This window comes from Rhodamnia argentea, chromosome 1 (assembly GCF_020921035.1).
Source record: "Rhodamnia argentea isolate NSW1041297 chromosome 1, ASM2092103v1, whole genome shotgun sequence".
NCBI lineage: Eukaryota > Viridiplantae > Streptophyta > Magnoliopsida > Myrtales > Myrtaceae > Rhodamnia > Rhodamnia argentea.
In genome coordinates, this window is record NC_063150.1 from 33,324,975 (window position 1) to 33,348,022 (window position 23,048).

Here is a 23,048-nt window from a genome sequence, read left to right on the forward strand (position 1 = left end):
GGAAAAAGCAAACTTCGAGGTGTCTAGCCATCGTGGTCGGATGGGCTAAAAGAGCGTTGTCCGAAGCCGAACACAATCTCCGCCGACTGTCGCCGCGCGTCCGTAAGCACGCCGCCGACTTCTGCAGAACCCACACCCGTTCCTCCTCTGCGGAATCTGGAGAGAGAGAGAGAGAGAGAGAGAGAGAGAGAGAGAGAGGAGCGACCGACGGCTGTTGGGCTCTGTTATTGAAGTCCTTGTCACTGCTTTAGGTGGACATTACTCAATCCCCTGCCCATTTAATTTCCTCGCCCTGTAAATCACCTGCTGCCGTAAAAAGCTGCTGCGATGGTAGCCATTAGCCATTAGCCAATTAGGGGGGACGCGTGCGCCTTAAAAAATATGGCTATCCTTGGGCCCATCGGGATTCGGTTGAGCCCGTTCAGTAGAATTAAGGGGTGTCTCCTCGAGCTATCTCGGTCACGGTCTCGATCTTGAACTCGATTGAGTACTCGGATTTCCGCTCGGACTCGACTCCGCTAGGAAGTCGAAAGAGTCAAGCTCGTCGACCATAATTCATGAATGAATGAACTCGAACTCGAACTCGAGCCCTTAAGAAAGCTTGAAGAACGTAGATATTTTATGCGATTTTTTTTTAGGATATCTGTGTTTGTTTTCTAACTAACTAATATTGATTTTTAAAAAACAATAATAGAAGCACAATTAAGCTCACGAGCTGGTCGAGCTTGAGTTACTCAACTCAACATGATACTCAAGCGGCTTGAGCTCGAAATGAAATGGGCCGGCCTCGAGTAATCCTCCGATCGAGTCCGATCTACTCCTGAGTAACTTAAATCGATTTCATCCCTAGTTGGGATTGAAGGGACGGTGATTATTGACGCTATAAGAAAACACGACTCGATATTATAGAGAGAAATTTTAAAAAAAAAGTAAAATTCAATTTATTTATCCAAGGAAGAAGACGATGAATTCCAGATAATCTGGGACATATTCGTCTCATTGATCTCCAAAAACGACTCCCTCTTCGGTGAAAAACCAAAGCAAAACGGTACTTATGTCGAGTGGCTCGAGAAAACAACTTTTGTCTCTAAATATTTAATAACAATAATAATCAATTGTCGATCAGAAGACAAAAGTGAGGTCAGCTCGTAAACCCAGTGAGGTCATTACCAAGTAATTGATGGATAATCATGAGACATGATTTAACGTGGTCTGTTGTCCTAGGAGACGTGCCTCAAATAGTGCCCCTAGCCAAACACGGTATAGCCCACAAAATTTCAAATGTCTCGTGGAGTGAACGAAGTAATTAGGTGAAATGAGCACATGTGCTTCCGTGATCAATGCATCCACACATTTTGTTTCTCCAATTGAAATGGTATTGTGGCACGCGCATAAAAAACTTTTAAGAGCTTCGCCAACCGCAGAAGCGTAGATGATTTCGATGCAATCTAGTATCTACATTCGGCTCGTTAAATTATGATTAGTGGAGTTCTAGATTAGTTTTTCAGAAATCAAAGTATATCAATTCCTCGGTTTTGTCGAAGGTGACCAGATTTGGTGTGCCCAGTATGGGTTTTGCTTTCTTGTGTCATAATCCCATGAATTTACCATTGAAGACCCCCCTTATCAAAATCTCAACACTCGTGTCTTTCGAACATATTTTCGGATTGGCCTCATATCTCTATTAAAAAGGAGAGTTTACATGAAGGATTGTGATCGATTAGAACTCCCCAACTAACGGGACTCCTAACGCAATAAAAAAATCAGAATTGCGCATGAGATATAATCTCTCAAAAGGGAGAACCATGCTTTTTAGGCTTTTCATGTTGTTCGGTCGTCGTTGAAAATTCCAATCTAATCACATGCACAGAATGATCACGTCGGGAAAGTCGCTTAAAGGGCAAAAATAACATGATAATAATAATAATAATACCGATATTTATTTTTATGGATTGTTATCCAACAAAGAAAATGAGAATTCTTTTTTCGGAAATTCGGTAAAAGTACTTTATTTTTCTCATCTTATCTTTTTAGGAACATCAACATGTATTTCCTTTGCCAAATTTTAGGCATAATGTTGATTTCTTAATAGCTAACTAAGTAAGTTAGAATTAATGTATCTCGATTCATTAATTATTTTTACTTTTCCTAATCCGAAGACACTAACTGAATAATGGAATCGGGGGATGTCGCGTGAGGACGGCAACTTCTTCAATTTTTCACTTTTGCAATATAAGTTGGCCACGTCACCATTTCTCGTAATCAATATTTGCTGGTCTAAAGTAATGAATAAGACCGAAAAAGGCAAGACGAAAACCATCCGACATCGAGGACGGAGACAGCCGTCTACCATCCTCAGACTTCGGCCTGGAAAGGCCTGTGCCCATGTCTCTTCGATTCGGAGATTTTGTTCACTTTTCCCATCTTTCTTTTTATGCGCTCCCTTTCTTTTTTGGGCTCTGTGAGGTTTTGCGTCGCGGTCCGAAACATTTCTAGCCGATGACAAGTCCGGGCGGTGTCTGATGAGCCGGAATATCAGACCGATTTCCCCTCGATTCGTCGTTCCAAAGACAGCGCGGCGAAATCGCATCGTCTTAATCGACCGTGGCATGCCCAATTTAGCTCCGGCATTCAATCCCTCGAGCTATATGTACATATCGCCTCAATTTTGGCTCGTCGTTGCCATCATGAGGAGAGTCGACGACAAACTCCCGACCAATCTGCATATGGAGATTTTTTTTGTATTTAGAGACATTTTAAGATGACAATTATTTTATCCTTAGATTTCCAACACAAGTATCCTGATGTCCCATGAACCAATTCGATCAACCCTTTTGCATCTCTCTATCTCTCTCCACACCAATGCCACAAAAACCCACATTTGAGCTTACTTAGGTATGGGAGAAATCGGATTGTGACAATAGCATCAACTCCATGCCCATCACAGGGAATTTATGTTCATAATAATTGTACAAATAATCAAGAGCGCACTCAAATATATCAAGCATGAAAAATTCAGGTCCGGCCCAACTTATATGCCATTAAAACTCCTTTTCCCGGAAAATTAGTGATCGCTTTTAGCATGAACAGACTTGCCGCTCTTCACAAAAATAATTTGTGTAGCCCTTGTAGCCACGATCACTAAAAAGTCAAATGCAACAAAAGATTAGAACTGTGATATGCGTAGATTCCATTGAACATCTTGAGCTCCTTGTAATTTGAAAAATCATGTGCTTAACCATTAATTCCTACTTTTTAGTGTCTGCTCCGTTGCCATTCAAATATATAATAATAATAATCAATTTTACGGCAATGAATGCTAAAAGTCGAATAACGTGTGGATATATTTAAATTGGGATCCAGTTCGAAATAGGCAACTTGTTCTTGATGTGTGACTTGACTTCCTTGCCAGCGAAGGTGGTTTGGCTTGTTGGCCTTGGGCGTTGTTTCGAGCGAGAGACATTGCGATTTGGCTTTACGACATCCGCTGCTCCAAAGAAAGCGTTTTAATCACTCGATCAACTCGCGAGCGAATTAAAGAGAAATCCCCGGACAAAAGATTGCAGGGCAGCAATGACAGAACAGGGGTGCAATCCTCGACCAAGCAGCAGCCAAAACCTGCTCGCGACCGTGGACGCCGCGGCATGACCAACCGCAGGAAGGAAGTTATCCGTTGTTTCTTTCCGCTTTAGTCGACAAGCTCGCACCCTTTCGCCGCCCTTCTACGCCCTGCCATGTCAGCTCTCTCACTCTCTTTCTCTCTCTAAAAAGGTTGAATGAAGCAGGGATTTGATTTTGCTTTGAATGCGTCGCACAAAAACATGATAAAACACGACATAATTTGTCTTCAATGCTTCAAATACCCCCCCAAGAACAGACAACAATCCTTCGAAAGCAGAACCCCCCACCAAAAAGATCGCCCCCTGCCCCACGCACGCGCCGCGACAGCAACAGACAAAGACACAATCTCAACTCAACCCCCTCCACCCTTTATTCACCACTTTGCCACCCTTCCCCCCATATATATACACACCACACTCCATCCAACCACTTCACCAATAGCTTCTGCTTCTTCACTCATTTGTTCCATCAGCTTCAGCTTCCTCTTCCTCTCTTCCTCTTCCTTTGATCGATCGATCCCGACTCGAGTTCGAGCCCAGTCGAGTAGCAAAGAAGATGGAGTACCAAGCCGAGTCGAACTGGGGGTACTACATGCCCGGCGCCATGAGGGGCAGGGGCGGCCGCATGGCCGGGATTGGGGGGACTTCGGACCCGTTGGAGCAGGTGGCGAGGCTGGCGTCGGAGAGTGCGGTGGTGGTGTTCAGCGTGAGCAGTTGCTGCATGTGCCACGCTGTGAAGCGGCTCTTCTGCGGGATGGGGGTGAGCCCTGTGGTCCACGAGCTCGACCAGGACCCGAGGGGGGAGGAGATGGGCCAGGCACTGGCCCGGCTGCTCGGGAACTACGGGATTGCCCCCTCCGTGCCCGTGGTGTTCATCGGCGGGAAGCTGATAGGGGCCATGGACCGGGTCATGGCCTCCCACATCAACGGGACTCTGGTGCCGCTACTCAAGGAAGCCGGTGCACTCTGGCTTTAAATTCAAGTGCTTCGTCATACCCAAAAAAAAAAAAAAAAAAAAGAGAGAGAGAAGAAAAGATGTGAGGAAAGGAGTGGGTGACGAGTTCATTTGATGTTGTGTTTTTCTCTCCGGAATGTTTCGTTTCATAGTATTGGCCAATGAAACACAAGCTTGTCCATGCATGACTTCATTACATGTTCGACTCCTCTTAATTAGTACGTTGTGTCGTGTCTCGTCTCCGTACTTTCGGATTTTTGACAACGACATTCTTTGCGCAATCTTGTTGGTGCAAATTCTTATTGAAAAACTCGAGCGAATGATTGCGCGAACTAATCCTTAAAACTGCAGAAGAAATCGCTCTTGGATAAACTCGTTTAAATTGAGAGAGATCAATCCATAGAGTAATCATTATTCACCGGCGTATTTATACGTACATATCCTGTCCTGCTAATTGGGTACAAAGTATAACAGGTAATTTACGTTGTGCCAATCATATTCGAGTCCAAGCTCTTGATTTGATGCAAGTTGATACCTACAAAAGTCACTTCAAATTATCTACCGGCGAATGAGGTCTTGCCACGTCAACACATGAAGGAGCGTCGTCCGACCAGGCTTTCATGCACCGAATAATGATGCCTGCGGTTTTGCCCGCCATTCGACCGGATCCTTAAAAAGCTTAAAAATCATGATGAAAAATTGATAAATTTTAGTTAATGACGCGAGCAGATCTGTCCCGTGCTAGCAACTTTTCCCTTTTTTTCCCGGACGTTATTATAAGAGTCTTACACACCCGTGATCTTGAGCGCCAGGTTAGAAGCGCTCGTAGTTTTCAATCGCTCGAGCCCATCGGTGCAAAGCATGATCGTGATTAATTGATTTTCTATAGGAAAGTTTTTATAAAGCAATCAGCATATATCATTTATATCTATAACTCCTTTTGTGAAGATAATATTTTCTTGAAAAATAATCGTGTTGGAAAATATAGTTTATTGCAAGTTTATTAGCGATTTACGAGAAAAATTAGTTTTGGGAAATTTTGTCAGAACATGTGTTGCTCAAAGGGAATTTGGAGGGTGGTCGGAGAGAAACAGAGGGAGAGAGAAAATATGAAGCTAATTAGACTTCCAGGGCCTCAATTTTCTTTAAATTATCATGGGCCTAAATTAAAGTAAAGCCCAAAGAGTTTCAGAATAATTAAGATGTTCCAATACCAGTTCCATGTGGCCCAGCTTTAATCTATAGTTTTGAACGAGGCAGAAAATTCAGCTTTGAAGGGCCCATCAAGCTACAAGCAATAGAAAATTGAAGTGGGCCCACGTAGAAGAAGGCCCAAGGAAGTTGTCTATGCCCACAATACACAAATATATAGTAAGGACCCTACTTTCAATTGGTGGGTTACAAGTTATGGACATCATCCGCACACGTATTTAGCCAAAATCAAATGTGAGCGATGTCCTTGCAACCTGTATTCGGGGCGTGGTTAGAAGAAAACATGGCCCGTTCGCTAAAAAGGAGACACAAAAGCAGGACATTCATCCTAGGATAGAAACTTTTGACATAAATGCGCTCACCGGAGGGGCAAAATTTGCGTGGCTGGATCGTCGGCTTTTTACCTGGACTGATGATCTGATGCATTTTGAGTTAGAAAAACTCCTACTGCTGAATCAATCACAGATTTCTCGACGTTTCCGTGGCTTCACGTACATAAGTCCTATCGATATTCACCTTAAAGGTTCGATTTTTAGGTGGTTTCGGGAATTTATCTTTGTCAATTCCAGGTCCGCTAGCAAACAGAACAAGAATGCAGCAAGCTTCGATTCACTTTTTTGCAGAAATTTTTTAGTATTGCAGCACAACTCATTTATAGCAGCAGGAGTCAAAATGATGCTGATTGTCCAATTTGACACAACATCCTAACCCCAAAAGGTCAACGGAATAGATGCCAATTTGCAGTTGACCGAGGCAATCTGCCATTCCCTTTGCTATATAATGAAACAAGCAATCCTTAATAGGGTTGCCTTCGCATGAAGACCTCGGGAGCTGACATCTCAAGAAGCTCTTGAGGATCCGAAACTCTTTTGCTCCGTGCCTGTATAAGACCAAGAGATTGAATTAAGAGAAACCGACTCTGTACACTTGTAAAATGTAGAAAAATGCCCACTGTCGTTCAAACTCTCAGAAAGAAGTACCTTTATGCGCTGAATAGGGATTGTAACATGATCTGCCCAACAATCTGCCTTTGTCCATGAAATGATAGTGCCAATGCAACCTTCTTACGTCCTTTAACCTTTAACGGGGACTCTTCTTGATCCTTGGTGAATGTTAAAGGTTTACTTCACCAAAGAAGGAAGGCTTCTCTCTTACAAGGGCCTCTACAGCCTGTCTGCTAGATATACAGGGACGGCGGGCTCCACAAATGCGTTCCTTATTTTCACTTGCCGGTGTCCGCACGCATTGAACCCCTAATTGCCAACTCAAATATTTTTCTTCCTTGGATGTTTAGAAATGCCACCGAAGTTTTCGACACAAACATCAAACAACAAATTAGGAAAATAAACACGAGTAACAACATACGTAAATCAAAATATGGTCGGGGAAAGCGCGGGCCACCTCCTTTTACAAATAATCTCCATAAATCAAACAAATATGTGACCATTATCCCTTCAAAAAGTATTCGTGTTCTAATATTCTTGCCTTTGCATCTTACCCTATATATAGATCAAGCGAAATAACAAGGGAAAGAAAATCATTTTTCCTGTTAAATCATTTGGAGACTGCCGTTTGGGAAGACCGAAATAAAGGAAGGTTGCATTTAAGCCGTTGACAGACATTATCACGTCGTCCCTTTTGCGTTAATTAAAAAGTAAATTGTGGGGCTTTTACAGTTGTGAAATGAGCACGACGATGCCCGTGATAATTTCATCAACGAGGACTTGTAAGGATAACGAATCGACGCATCAGCTCTATTTGTTTCGCGGAAAATAACTTCCCTAAAAATATTTTCTGGATTTTTTGACATTTGGGGGGCGGAAAACAAGCTAGTCCCAGAAAATATTTCCCCCGTATGGAAAAAACTCCTTTAAAAGGTGAGGAAAATATTTTCTTCTTTTTAAGAAGAGGAAAACATTTTTCTCATATTCCTTTCCTCCACTCTTTCATATCTTCTTTCTTTTTAATTATTTTATTACTTTCTTTTCATTTTCTATTAATTTTTTCAAAATTTTATTGATTTACCTTTCGAATAAAAATATTTAATTATTTTTATTATCATCTTATTTTTAGAACAAAAAAATAAAACATATTTTCTCCGTATAGGAAAAACTCCTTTAAAAGGTGCGTGTGTGTGTGTGTTTTTTTTTTCAATTTAAAAAAATCAGAAAAAGAAAAATATCAAATAAAGGGAAATAATGAAAATACCCTTGAGACCAGACCCTTTTTTGAGATTTCATGGCCACTTCTGGCTTTTATTTGAAATAAGGTTCACTTCAGACCATTCTTTAAGAAAATTATGGCACTTTAGGCCTTTATTTGAAACAATGTTCATTTTATACCCTTATTTGAGAAAACAAAGGCACTACGGGGCCTTTATTTGGAATATTCCATAATTTTAATGTGAGGGTTTATTAAAACGACGCACGAATGGAGAATCAAAATATCAAGTTTGATTGCAAATCCTTAATTAAATGATTCATGGTGAGATTTGCACTAAATCTAGAATCAGCATTCGATGCATATATGTCAGAAAAAAACTAAGTGACTATGACCTCAGACCATGAGAAGACTTGAACAATGCACATAACTTTAGAAATTCTTTCTTTTACTCAAACGATATTATGAAATTTAATTATAATATCTTGGTTATATTCCATTTATATGAACAATATCAGTAATTTTGATCTGATTTTTTCTTTTACCTAATCCAAATATTTATATATGATGTAACTAGTTCCGTTTTGTATTTTATGTGTATATTTCATTATTAATATATTAGTACATTTTTTTTTATAAAATATTTTCATATGCAACACATTCATATCAAGGAAAGCGTTTAGAAACTAGGGTATGCAAAGTACTGCCCGTTTAAACTAGAGTTAAAAATAGGGCCCAATTCCATAAAAAAAGTACCAACTTTTCGTATAGTTCCGCATCTAGCCTGAACTTTATTTTAAAAAAAAAAAAAGGTCACCAACTTTCACACGTGTCCCAAATGAAAAATCACCTGACTTTTGGGGAAGATGTCAGCGAGCAACTTCATCAACAATTTCAGTGCGACCATCACCCGAACACAATTCAAGTCCCATATAATCGACCAAACAAGACTTCCCAATCCTCATAGACATTGTGGCCATCGAGCGTTTCAAGGAATAACAAGCGTCAACAACTTCAAACATTTCACCATTCGGTCAAAACTAGAACGAAAAACTTCAATGAAACCACGTGAAATCAGCTGATTAACGACGAAGGAAGCAAAGATTCTGAGTAAGAATTCAACTGATCGAACGAAAATTACAATTCACAAAAAGAAGACAAAAAAGGCTGCTCGCACCTAGCAATATAGAGGAAAACCGTAATCCTGGGCAACAAACTCAATCCAATTCAATCAAATCCAATTGGCGAGCTCGTGACCCAATATTGCCCGACAAAATGAAGATTTAACGTAGTGAGCTTCACCATCCGACGGACTTACTATGTGACGTGTTATCCGTTTACAACATTATCATATTGAATCTAGATCGGTAAACTCCTACTGCTGAATCAATCACAGATTTCTCGACGTTTCCGTGGCTTCACGTACATAAGTCCTATCGATATTCACCTTAAAGGTTCGATTTTTAGGTGGTTTCGGGAATTTATCTTTGTCAATTCCAGGTCCGCTAGCAAACAGAACAAGAATGCAGCAAGCTTCGATTCACTTTTTTGCAGAAATTTTTTAGTATTGCAGCACAACTCATTTATAGCAGCAGGAGTCAAAATGATGCTGATTGTCCAATTTGACACAACATCCTAACCCCAAAAGGTCAACGGAATAGATGCCAATTTGCAGTTGACCGAGGCAATCTGCCATTCCCTTTGCTATATAATGAAACAAGCAATCCTTAATAGGGTTGCCTTCGCATGAAGACCTCGGGAGCTGACATCTCAAGAAGCTCTTGAGGATCCGAAACTCTTTTGCTCCGTGCCTGTATAAGACCAAGAGATTGAATTAAGAGAAACCGACTCTGTACACTTGTAAAATGTAGAAAAATGCCCACTGTCGTTCAAACTCTCAGAAAGAAGTACCTTTATGCGCTGAATAGGGATTGTAACATGATCTGCCCAACAATCTGCCTTTGTCCATGAAATGATAGTGCCAATGCAACCTTCTTACGTCCTTTAACCTTTAACGGGGACTCTTCTTGATCCTTGGTGAATGTTAAAGGTTTACTTCACCAAAGAAGGAAGGCTTCTCTCTTACAAGGGCCTCTACAGCCTGTCTGCTAGATATACAGGGACGGCGGGCTCCACAAATGCGTTCCTTATTTTCACTTGCCGGTGTCCGCACGCATTGAACCCCTAATTGCCAACTCAAATATTTTTCTTCCTTGGATGTTTAGAAATGCCACCGAAGTTTTCGACACAAACATCAAACAACAAATTAGGAAAATAAACACGAGTAACAACATACGTAAATCAAAATATGGTCGGGGAAAGCGCGGGCCACCTCCTTTTACAAATAATCTCCATAAATCAAACAAATATGTGACCATTATCCCTTCAAAAAGTATTCGTGTTCTAATATTCTTGCCTTTGCATCTTACCCTATATATAGATCAAGCGAAATAACAAGGGAAAGAAAATCATTTTTCCTGTTAAATCATTTGGAGACTGCCGTTTGGGAAGACCGAAATAAAGGAAGGTTGCATTTAAGCCGTTGACAGACATTATCACGTCGTCCCTTTTGCGTTAATTAAAAAGTAAATTGTGGGGCTTTTACAGTTGTGAAATGAGCACGACGATGCCCGTGATAATTTCATCAACGAGGACTTGTAAGGATAACGAATCGACGCATCAGCTCTATTTGTTTCGCGGAAAATAACTTCCCTAAAAATATTTTCTGGATTTTTTGACATTTGGGGGCGGAAAACAAGCTAGTCCCAGAAAATATTTCCCCCGTATGGAAAAAACTCCTTTAAAAGGTGAGGAAAATATTTTCTTCTTTTTAAGAAGAGGAAAACATTTTTCTCATATTCCTTTCCTCCACTCTTTCATATCTTCTTTCTTTTTAATTATTTTATTACTTTCTTTTCATTTTCTATTAATTTTTTCAAAATTTTATTGATTTACCTTTCGAATAAAAATATTTAATTATTTTTATTATCATCTTATTTTTAGAACAAAAAAATAAAACATATTTTCTCCGTATAGGAAAAACTCCTTTAAAAGGTGCGTGTGTGTGTGTGTTTTTTTTTTCAATTTAAAAAAATCAGAAAAAGAAAAATATCAAATAAAGGGAAATAATGAAAATACCCTTGAGACCAGGCCCTTTTTTAGATTTCATGGCCACTTCAGACTTTTATTTAAAATAAGGTTTACTTCAAACCATTCTTTAAGAAAATTATGGCACTTTAGGCCTTTATTTGAAACAATGTTCATTTTATACCCTTATTTGAGAAAACAAAGGCACTGCGGGGCCTTTATTTGGAATATTCCATAATTTTAATGTGAGGGTTTATTAAAACGACGCACGAATGGAGAATCAAAATATCAAGTTTGATTGCAAATCCTTAATTAAATGATTCATGGTGAGATTTGCACTAAATCTAGAATCAGCATTCGATGCATATATGTCAGAAAAAAACTAAGTGACTATTACATCATACCATTAGAAGACTTGAACAATGCACATAACTTAAGAAATTATTTCTTTTACTCTAACGATATTATGAAATTTAATTATAATATCTTGGTTATATTCCATTTATATGAACAATATCAGTAATTTTGATCTGATTTTTTCTTCTACCTAATCCAAATATTTATATATGATGTAGTTGGTTCCATTTTAACATATATCTACTGTATTTTATGTGTATATTTCATTATTAATATATTTGCACATTTTTTTATAAAATATTTTCATATGCAACACATTCATATTAAGGAAAGCGTTTAGAAACTAGGGTATGCAAAGTACTGCCAGTTTAAACTAGAGTTAAAAATAGGACCCAATTCCATAAAAAAGTACCAACTTTTAGTATAGTCCCGCATCTAGCCCGAACTTTATTTTATCTAAAAAAAAAAAGTCACCAACTTTTACACGTATCCCAAATGAAAAATCACCTGACTTTTGGGGAAGATGTCAGCGAGCAACTTCATCAACAATTTCAGTGCGACCATCACCCGAACACAATTCAAGTCCCATATAATCGACCAAATAAGACTTCCCAATCCTCATAGACATTGTGACCATCGAGCGTTTCAAGGAATAACAAGCGTCAACAACTTCAAACATTTCACCATTCGGTCAAAACTAGAACGAAAAACTTCAATGAAACCACGTGAAATCAGCTGATTAACGACGAAGGAAGCAAAGATTCTGAGAAAAAAATCCAATTAATCGAACGAAAATTACAATTCACAAAAAGAAAAAAAAAAGCAATTTGCACCTAGCAATATAGAGGAAAACCATAATCCTGGGCAACAAACTCAATCCAATTGGCGAGCTCGTGACCCGATATTGCCTAACGAAACGAAGATTCAACGTAGTGAGCTTCACCATCCGACGAACTTACTATGTGATGTGTTATCCATTTGCACCACTACCATATTGAATCTAGGTCGGTAGAGTTAAGAGCACTTGCGACCATGAATAGCTTTGCGTCTATCGATGCAATTACTACCATGATTCGGTGTTGAAACTTTATAGGATCGAATTGACTGTTAAGAATAATCTCTAGACCAGCATAGAGATGCGCACTTATAGTACAGTTTCAAATTAAAACTCACCCAAATGGGAGAATATTAGAGCTTTCCTAATGTAGGTTTATATTAATTAAGATTGCAATCTTCCATTTTGCGGGATTAATTTACCATTTACGGGGTGTCTAATAAAGTAATATATAAGGAATCTTAACCAGTCTCATATGGACATGGTATTGTGTGGATTGAGTTGAGCTCGATCCGTGATGAGAGGGGTTTGCCTGAAAACTTTATATGTAGCGTTCTAGTTCCTTCTATAGCTCTAACGAACTCATAACATCATCACATAAAAGAACGCATACTGATTGACGTCATTGAAGGGTTATCTCATTAAGCCGGAGATACAGAGGATCATAGAAGAGAAAATCTTGAGGTTCGGATCGTTGCTATTTCGCATCAAGAACGATGTAATCCAAGTCCGGTGCACAAATTTCTTTAAACCATTATTGTGTTTCTAGACTCTAGCTATGTAGATCCTGAGATTGCCGTAATAAGATTTATTGTGGCTTGCATATTTTACTTAATTTGGATTATGGACGGTCTCTTGATTTGCTAAGACAAAAGAGCAAGACATACATTCTGGGATAGAAATTCTTGACATAAATAAGTAGTTTTCACAAAGCCACGTGACTTCAGTAATTGAGCTCTTTAGAATGAAAAAGACGACATCTTTCAATGTCCACCTTCGACCAAAAAAGAAAATTGAAAATTCCACTCTCCCCACCGGATCACAACTTGTGTACCACTACCAATTCACAACCTCCACCAGAAAAAGCAAGGCATGATCCCACACAACCTGTGACATCTCCTCCTTGAAAAAAGTGAACTCCCAACCGTAAATCATTCCCACGTTATTCCACGAATTTCAATAAATATAGATAAATGCTAACGAACAGTACGGTCAGTCTCGAATCCTGCAATATTGACAAGCATTACATCAGGAAAGTTCCTGCACAGGCCCCCCTCTGTTCCTGTAATCATTCCAGCTCCTCCCGACTCATCTTCACTTCTGTCCCTCTCTAATCAGCCAAAAGTGGCTTCACATGTCTTTGTTTGTAAGTGAATAAATTAAGGATTGATTGTCTTTTGAGACATGTCAGGTTACAGTTGGTCCTCATCCTCGCACCAGTAACTCACGGGGCAGCTCACTGCTCTGAGGAACAGTGGTTTTCTATTCCAGCTACCTAACAAGTTCCTTTTTTTTTTTTCTAGATGCCATGGCATTCACAAACTAAAGCGCCAAAAAGATAAAGACCCCTCCTTATGACAACAAGCCATTTCCATAGAAGTGGAACCTTCTCTTTCTCTCTCAGTCAATTCCCGAAAAGCTCTCCTCCCCCCTCTCCAATGGAGTCGATGATTTGCACCCTCGTCCTTCTCGCATGTTCCTTCGCTCACCCACTTCGCATCCTAGCCCGCCCGGCGCAAGCGGCGCCGTCGCCGACCTCTCGCATCACTGTGGTTGGGGCCGTGTACTGTGACACGTGTCTCACCGACAGCTTCTCCAAGTACAGCTACTTCTTGCCAGGTATTCTCACAAAAAAGTTCACTTCTTGGCCTAAAGTGGTTGTTACTTGTTAGTCTCTGGAGTTATGAATTGTCGGCGTGTCTTCTTGGTACAGGTGCTGACGTGAACATCCAATGCAAGTTCAAGGCGAGCGCGCCGGCGACCGCCGAGCAGATCGACTTCTCGGTGAACCGCACCACCGGTCGGTACGGGACGTACAGGCTGGACGTGCCCTCGGTGGACGGGGTCGACTGCGTGGATGGCCAAGAGATCGCGTCCATGTGCCGGGCGAGCTTGATCGGGAGCTCGTCCTCTTCGTGCGATGTGCCTGGGTTGCGAGCCACGGTGGACGAGGTGACGGTCAAGTCGAAGCAAGACAACCTGTGCATATACAGCATGAGCGCGCTGAGCTACCGTCCCCAGGAGCGCAACATTACCTTGTGCGGGAACAAGAGAGAGGGAATGCCGCAAGATGAATTCAATTCCTCCAAGTTCTTCTTGCCTTACTTCCCACCGTACGGCTTTCCATGGCCGCCGATCCCTCAATTGCCACCGTTTCCTCCTATCCCGATCCCTCAATTGCCGCCGTTTCCTCCTATCTCGATCCCTCCGTTGCCGCCTTTTCCGTCGATACCATTCCCGCCTCTTCCGCCATGTCCCTTCCCCTTTCCCTCATTCCCGTTCCCAAACCCGCCGCCGCCGCTGCCATTCCCGTTCCCACCTCTCCCACCCCTGTCTCCACCAGGAATTAACTTAACCGATCCCCGGACATGGATCCCGAGAATCCCGTTATATCCTTCTCCTCCTCTTCCACTGCCGCCGTCGCCTCCCATGGCGTATAGTCCATTTGACCCGAGGAGTTGGATACCGCATCTCCCTCCGTATTCTCCACCGCAAGCTCAGGATCAAGCTCCCTAGTGTAGTGTTCATCGACATGTGGGAAATGTAATCTTTATATGATCTTGGTTTTGATTTTTGTGTATACTATGATTTATACACCATTATTTGCCTCCTGGAAAAAAAAAATGCTCGTATGCATGTTTGTCTATACGCGTATTTAGCACAAAAGGTTCGCCTGAGTTGGCCTGTCAGTTTCGCAGCTCAAGTCTCGTTTGTCTTCATCTTCTAGCAGAGAAAAGCCAGAAAATGACTTTAGGTTGACCGAAATCGGGACAGTTTAGTGCTGCTAATTCACACGGAAGATTGCTGCGACGACTGAAGATTCAGTCAAAATGGTGCCAAAAAAATGCGAAAGACGCAACAATTTTTTGTTTCTTGATTCGCCCCGACTCCGACAGCAATTCATAGTAAGTTCGTGTTTGGGAAGCTTCGATTCATATTAAAAATAACCGACAGTACGGTTATGAAAGCCTTTTTTTTTTTTGGTGGATTGTTAGGAGTGAAGTGGAATTGCATTTCTTGTGACTAATTATAAGGACAAATTTGCGGTTGGAGGGGTGGGGGGGTTGAATTGAATGCGAATTTCCTAATAAGTTTAATTCGGGTTGAACTTTGCATCAATTCTAATGTATCTAAATATGTACAAGAAAATGCCATTAATTATAACGTAATAATGTAATAATTACATCTTTAAACATAATTTGGAATTATTATTTTGTTAATATTAAACATATCATCGATTTATTGTAGCTCATATTGCTATGTATTTCTATGATTGACTATTAGATATACCTAGAATTAGTGATCGCTTAATACCAATCATAATTTATTAACTGTTCTTAATTATTAATAAGCACTGTTTATTGCCAAATCGCATGATAACGAAATTATTTTACTTGTTTGTAATTTGTTTAAGAAATGAAGCGGAGGAATCACTGTTCCCTATTAGAGGTGGAATGTAGGGCGTGGGCATAAAAAGGCCGGGAGCCCAAAATCCTGGTCCGATACTATTTCTCGACCCGAATAGGCTCGGGCTTGGATTTCGGGGCTCCACTTTTTATATTCGGGCCTGTCCAGGCCTTCGATATGGCCCGAACTAGTTTCTAAAAATAAAAGATTATATTACGATTACAAAATACGAAATAAAAATACGTAAAATAGATAATATATTTCTATGCTTACATTTAGAATTGCATATTTAGGTCTTTTAATTAATTATACCGTCGCGCATATTTTACATATTAGTTTAATTTAATTTATGCACACCACATGACACGGCATTGATGACATTTTTTTTTTTTTTTGTATTTCCGGAATTAATCGATGGCCTAATTGAACTATCTTGCAAAATCACTTATGCATGAAAGTAAGCCTAATCCTATCTCGTCATAAGTAGGCTAATTTAAACATGTAAATATGGCCTAAACATGAAAATATAATCCAAAAATGTAGTAAATTATCTAAACCTGCAGAATTATCTAGAATACGAATCTTCTAAAATGCAAAAATATAAGAAGTAATTTGCTTCTCTCTTTAAAAAAAAAAAATCGGGCTGGCCTCGCCCTATATAGTCCGATAATTCCTGTCTTGATCCCTTGGGGTCGGACAAAATATACCTTAGGGAATTGACACTTGTCACGTCGGGCTCGCCAATCATATGCGTTTCCTCTCGGCATGAAAATTTTCATCCTCTTTTGATTTTTAATTTATCCGAAGTGATTGAAGTTTGACGGGAATTGAAATAGAGATGTGGATAATGATATTTGCCACGGAGTTCTACTAGTGCACGCATAATGGCGCACAAAATTGGAACGAGGACATTCTCTGCAGAATTTAATTAAGCAGCACAATGATTCTGGCATTTGTTTGATTAGAAAAATTAAGCAACGAGACAGCACGCGCATGGCCTCGTTCTTTGTTTAATCTTCGTGACTAATAGAGAACAATTATCGGTACTCACTACCGTCTCTTCGAATGCTGGTCAAAATTTGGCCACTTGATAAAAACCTTTGAATTTTTTTTTTCTGAAAGGACACTTTCGTTTATTACCAAATTGATACATGTTTTCATAGGAAATTCTATAAATCATCGCAATAAAGCAAGCCCAAAAAGTGCAAAACAAACAATTGTTCAGATACCAAGGTACATCATCAGAGAGTGGTCGTCAGAAGTAAGCACACGTTCGTCTTTCAATAACAACCTTTGATTGAATCCAAGCAAAAGGTTCGGTGGCCGATCTATCACCGAATCACACATCATCATCAGTGATGAGTAAATATGGGGATCTCCATCTGTAGTTACGGGTTTAGACATCCCTAGCACCATCATCATATGGAGATAACAAAAACATATTTTGAACATGCTCAGATCTGACACCAATCAGAGCGAGCTTCTTAGCAAGTGCGACATGCCAGAGCTTCTAAAAAAACATGTTGAACAAACCCAAATCTAATATAGAAACACCATTGAAACTGAAGATTGAATAATTATTCATTAGAACTCCTAGATCTAGAACTAGAACGGAAGTACACCCATTAGACGAGTGGATCGGATCGAAAATGATCCAACTCAAACTAATTCATTTCTATACAATATAAATCTAGCGACACATACCATACTTATCTCATACCCAACATATACCAAACATAACCCATATTGTTGAAACACTTTCATATTTAATTAAATCTAGGAAAACTCATACTCAAGTTGAGATGAGAGCGGGGAGCAAACAAGCGCTCGATCGAGCAGGGGTAAGAGAGAGTGAAGAGAGGGCCTTTGTTTGAATTATAAAAGTGGATTGAGTTTAAATATGTTGTGAACCAGAACCAATTTAATACTCATTTATGGGTGCGCCCCCATTTGAAGCTCATCGAAGAATCCTCAAGCTCAAAACCTCTTGCTTCGAGGCATGAGGGCCCCTGAATGGCTTTATCGGTTCAACCGATTGTGATTAACATAGGGGAGATATCTGATCGATTGAGTATGAGACCGATGGGGAAGACATAATCAATCGCAGTACTAGAATCCGATAAGGATTTATTCTTCTTAGTGAGATCGAGCGCGAGCCCCCATGAATTCTTAAAATGCGATCGACTTGATTCAGTTATCTACATAATTCTTCCTCGATAATTGGCATGGGATTGACTCGGATAACGTGTGAGAAATGAGTACAAATAACCAATGAAGGGATAAGAATTCAAGAGCAGGTCTCTTTACGCTTCTTCGGAATGGAGCAATCGACGGGTCATTGACAATCCATTTCCACTTCCCACATTTCGAAATATAATCCGTGGATTGTCCCAAGATGGCGATACAATATGTGATTGAATTTGAATAATATATGATCGGATGATACCCTAGTCAACAATGATGAACTCCACTACATAATTCCACTCAGACTTTAGAAAATTCATATATATATATATATACTTTTAGGAGGCCAATAATTCCCACTGGACCTTCACTGCGTATGATGATCACTTCAGAAATTAATAGTAAAGTCCAGTGATATGCTTAATGTATGAACATCGCCTGGCCATTGGCAAATCTGAACATACCTGACTCCGATTCAATAGGGTGATCGGTTCCCCAGTCCAGTTTTCCGATTGGACCAGTTTGGTTTATTGTTTGGTCCCGCACCTGAAAATCCGTTTTATGGTAAAAAATTCATTCATTTCAGTTTTTTCACAAGAAGAAACGGAAGAAAACATGGGATCTGTTCGTAAAAGATTTCTCCATAATGGCCATGAACAGATGCTCTAGGAGTGGCCAAATAAGATTTGGCAGATCTCATTACTCAGGAACCAAGCCGATTATTGCCTGTTTGAACCGCTCAAAATCGGCCTGTTCGATTCGGTTCGATCGAATCCTATTCCTTAATCGGTTCGATTCTCGTACGCACACATAGATACAATGCGTTGACAGGGTAAGCATCCACATCCATAAACCCGCCCAGACCAGAGATTTTCTATTTTATTGATTCATTTATTTTTTTCCCCTTGGTTCTACTAAATTATCCGAGCACCTTCTTTGATTAATCTATAGTTTTCGAAAGGTGGACAATGGACTTGACATCCACCATCGGTGGAGGAAGAAGCTAGTCAAAAACTCGTACAGTTAGCATCCTGTTTATTTATGAGGTGGTGGCCTAATTCATCGAACCGCATTACTCGCGCGGGTCGTGCGTCTCAACCGATGTGGTGATTAAATTTTCGAAATTCTTGCTTCCCATTAGTTGGCTTCGAGTCATGTCGCGAGCGAGCTTGTAGCCAATTTATATCTTGAGCGTTTACTATTCCGTGTAGGGCTCGTAAACTTACTAGCGGACCAAGTAGTTAAAATTTGAAAGGCACATTCCGTTATTCATACGAGCCTAACGGTAATGGAGAAAATTACCAAAAAAATACTTAAACCCATTGCATTTGTGCCGATTAAGTCCTGAATCTTTTAATTATGTCAATTTAGTCCTAAATTTTTTTATGTTTTACTAATTAAGTCCATCCATTCAATGCAGATTGAAAATCACCGACGTGAGCGTCGGCAATGACGATCTTGATGTGGACATTTCTTTTATAATTTTTTTTGAATTTTTACTTTTTTTTATTTTTCGTTTTTCTTTACTCTTTTTTGGGTTTTGATGGACGGCCAACAACCCTCACTAGCACCGGGCGAGGGCCATGACTCCCTTCTTGTGGCTGGTTGGGGTTTGAGCAAGGACCGCAGCGCCCTTATCGGCCAAAGTGAGCGCATGTGGTTTCTCTTCTGCATCAGTAGAGGGTCGCGATACCTTCACCTAAAACCAACAAGGGCCGCGAGGTCCGGAGTCGGCAAGGGCGTCCCAACCCCCTTTCCAAAAACAAGAAAAGAAAATCTATTTAAAAACTCAAAAAAAATTAAAAACTATTAAAAAAAAGTCAACATTGGCGCCGATCATGTCGGGTAGAACAGTTGATATCTATGTCAGCAATTTCCGACATAATTTGGCTGGATAGACTCAATTGGCTATACGTGGAAATGCTTATGACTAAATTGATACAAGCACAATGAATTTAAGACTTTTTTGATAATTTAAATTTAGGACTTTTTCGATAATTTTCCTCGTTATGACACTCATAAGGTAACTAGGTCGGCCGGCCCTCATTTAAAAAACAATAAAGAAGAGGACAAAGCCAAGGCAAACCAAACGTTCTCGTGCAAATGTGTAAAGCACGCCGATGAGATAAAACGCCGCCAGATCAATCACGGGCTGAGATACGGCCTACGTACATTCGCAGTATAACTCCTTCCTGTGAAGACACCGTCCCAGCTGCTCCCTACGTTAGCCCCAGTTCATCCGAACCTTTACCGAACAATCAATTAAAGTAAAAATCCAGTTGTCCTCTTCCTACATCCACCTTAATTTCCCTGAAACTAGCCTCTTCCTGTCCATTTAATATTTTTGCAAGAGCATTTTTTTTTATTAATTTATCGCAAATGCTTCTTTTTTTTTTCTACATTTTTTATTTTATTTTATTGGAGAGATGAGGTGGGTTGAGCGTTGACAAATGGGTAATACAACCCCATTATATATCGAGGTGAACTCAAATCGAAGTGCCATTCCTAAACTCTTTCCCCCTTCTCTTTTCCGATTCTGCTCCTTCATCTTCCCCGGCATCTCCCGAAGCCGCACGGTTCAAATTCCGCGTTGCGTGTGAGCGCGCTTTCGTTTCCGTTCGGCGACATGAGCAACATCATGCGGCCGAGGGTCCAGGTCATGTTCGATTTGGTGTATGATAGAGGTTAGTGATGTTAGGAAGCTAGGAGGGGCAAAATTTTCATCCGTATTTTGTAGCTAATTAATTCGAGAAATTAGCCGAGTGTGGTTGAGCTTTCTTAATTTGTCCAACGTCCAAAATTATTGTCTCTCTCTCTCTCACACGCTGGCGCACAATTCCCATCAAACTCGCTTTGTCTGAAACAAATATGGACGAGAAAAGAAGAAAGCAGAAGAGGGGTCTGATTTTCAAGACGTGGGAGCGATGCAAGACCCTCGGCCGAGCCGGCAAGGGCTCCTCCAAGCCGAGGCCGACGCACGGCCCGAGCCTCGCCAAGAAGAGCAAGTCTTGGAACGGGTCACGGCCCAGCTCGTTCAGGGAGGACGACACGCCGCCGGTGCCACGCCGCCACAGCAGCGTCAAGCCGCATGGCCCCATCCCCGGTGGCTGCTTCTCGGTCTACGTGGGCCCTGAGAAGCAGAGGTTTGCGGTGAGGACGGAATGCGCCAACCACCCCTTGTTCCAGATGCTGCTCGAGGAAGCCGAGTCCGAGTTCGGGTACAACAGCGGGGGGCCCATCGAGCTCCCGTGCAATGTCGACCTTTTCTACCGGGTGTTGACCGAGATGGACTGCGAAGGGGATGGGGACGGCGACGGCGGAGGTAGGCGGCTCGGGTGCGGTTACGGGGTTGCGGCATACCATCTCCTGAGCCCGGCTCGGATGATTGCCGTCGGCCATCATTACTAGTTTCAACTATGGCTTTAAGCGTTGATTATGACAAGGTCATTATTATTTGGTCATGTATGTGAACAAGACAACCAATGTTATCTCCATATGAGTCTCGTATCATGCAACTAGCAATCAAGTTTGTAATATCATGTCTTAGACTCATAGTATATATCGATATATTCCGCTATCATATAAACAGTGGTTTACCAAAAATCATCTAACCCTGCATCCTGGAGTTCCTTAATTCTCTTCTTTCAAGATATATATATTTCTTCCTTTTCTTTCACGAAAGGATTAGAGTTTCGTGAGCCGCGATATACAGTTCCGGTTTCATGTATCGGCGATGAGATTGAGCTTGAGCTCAACCAATTCATCTTTTTAAGCATAAGGTCATTAGTTTTTTTTTTTTTTTTTTGTGATAACCGAGGATCCGCATGGCTGCAACGGCTTATGCTTGCGAGGGACGCATAACGTCATTAGTTTCGGAGCCCAAAATGTGAAAGTTAGATGAAGAAAGTGTCTGGTGCAGTCGGAAACTAAAACATGGCCGTCAAGATTCTAAGCTGATCAAGATAGTAATGTTAAGTTCTCTCGATTCGCGGCGGCGGATCATCTATACCGAACCGTGACCGATTTGCTTCATTCGATCAAGAATTTCTTTGGATGCACGAGATGCTCTCTCGCGGATGCCTAGCTATCTGCCCCAGAAAGCTTCAAAAGCCAGACTGGTCTGGTCGGCGTGTCGAAGCGGGGGCCAAGAGTCTTGAACTTTCCCTGTAGAACCCTGTTCGTTGTGGCGTCACGGACTCGCAGATAAAGCCCGAGTCGTCGGGGTTATTCTATTGCGGTCCCCAAAATTTGAGCTGGATTGCTTTCTCAACGACGTGTCACTGGCTCACATCAGGCGTAGAAATTCCCTCGAGAAGCCGGAGGAGGAGCAGAGAAGAAAACGACGTACTTTTGGTCAGCGTCGGCGATACCTAATCCAGCGTAATCTGATGAAGAAGGTCGTGTCTGAATGACGACATCTCCCCCTTCTTCTTCTTCGAGCCCATGAAAAGATAACTACGAATTTGAGGGGGGTTATGACTCTAATAGAGGCCACCCTCACCACAGATAAACTTCGTTTTATAGCTAATCAGCTTTTGCCACAGCACTGCAGGAGGATGAGGCTGAACTCATTCCGAAGGATCTTCCACTAGATTCTTGGAGAGAAGCTACAGTGTGTAAGCGTGACTCTACTGTACAAACGCAATAATTATATTGAGGATCTTCCATTAGATTCTAAAATATTTCCTTTTTTTTTTTTTCCAGTTCTATTCTATCGTATTTTACTATACAAGGTCTATGGTGTGCGCTATGTACCGCGTACAGATTACGAAATCCTGCTCTCATCTCCTACGTCCCTAACCCACTCCTCCAAATGTAGGGATTCGAAACCCCCACATCCATTTTCCTAAATAAAAATAGTGGCTAGTGTGGGGTTATTCTAAGGGCCTGCATGACAACGATTCTGGTTCTCTGATTCTATTCTCAAGAACAAAAAAAAGATGAGAATCATGTTTGGTGACGTAAATGATTCTGATTTTGTTCTCGAGAACAGTTTTGGAGCAAAAATAAG

The 23,048-nt window shown here is 40.9% G+C and overlaps 3 protein-coding genes across 5 annotated transcripts; all 3 read left to right on the top strand.

Annotated features, from left to right (window-relative positions):
* The first annotated feature begins 3,747 nt into the window (after window positions 1–3,747).
* On the top strand, window positions 3,748–21,504 carry LOC115738806 (auxin-responsive protein SAUR72-like). 2 transcript variants are annotated; one of them, XM_048281671.1, is made up of 3 exons: window positions 3,748–3,765; window positions 20,631–20,643; window positions 20,866–21,504. In XM_048281671.1, the coding sequence occupies exon 3, from the start codon at window positions 20,906–20,908 to the stop codon at window positions 21,443–21,445; it is 540 nt and encodes a 179-aa protein (XP_048137628.1). In that variant the 5' UTR covers window positions 3,748–3,765; window positions 20,631–20,643; window positions 20,866–20,905; the 3' UTR covers window positions 21,446–21,504. The 2 variants fall into 2 exon arrangements, with proteins under 2 accessions (XP_048137628.1, XP_030527394.1); XM_030671534.2 differs by lacking the exon at window positions 20,631–20,643 and having other exon boundaries at window positions 3,748–3,764; window positions 20,844–21,504.
* On the top strand, window positions 4,041–4,640 carry LOC115738944 (glutaredoxin-C1-like). Its single transcript, XM_030671757.2, has one exon. It carries the CDS (start codon window positions 4,177–4,179, stop codon window positions 4,594–4,596), a length of 420 nt encoding a protein of 139 aa, XP_030527617.1. The 5' UTR covers window positions 4,041–4,176; the 3' UTR covers window positions 4,597–4,640.
* LOC115739013 (sulfated surface glycoprotein 185-like) lies at window positions 13,767–15,059 on the top strand. 2 transcript variants are annotated; one of them, XM_048280567.1, is made up of 3 exons: window positions 13,767–14,065; window positions 14,160–14,607; window positions 14,647–15,059. In XM_048280567.1, exons 1-3 carry the CDS (start codon window positions 13,801–13,803, stop codon window positions 14,960–14,962), a joined length of 1,029 nt encoding a protein of 342 aa, XP_048136524.1. In that variant the 5' UTR covers window positions 13,767–13,800; the 3' UTR covers window positions 14,963–15,059. The 2 variants fall into 2 exon arrangements, with proteins under 2 accessions (XP_048136524.1, XP_030527724.1); XM_030671864.2 differs by having other exon boundaries at window positions 13,768–14,065; window positions 14,160–14,604; window positions 14,644–15,059.
* Window positions 21,505–23,048: the final 1,544 nt, after the last annotated feature.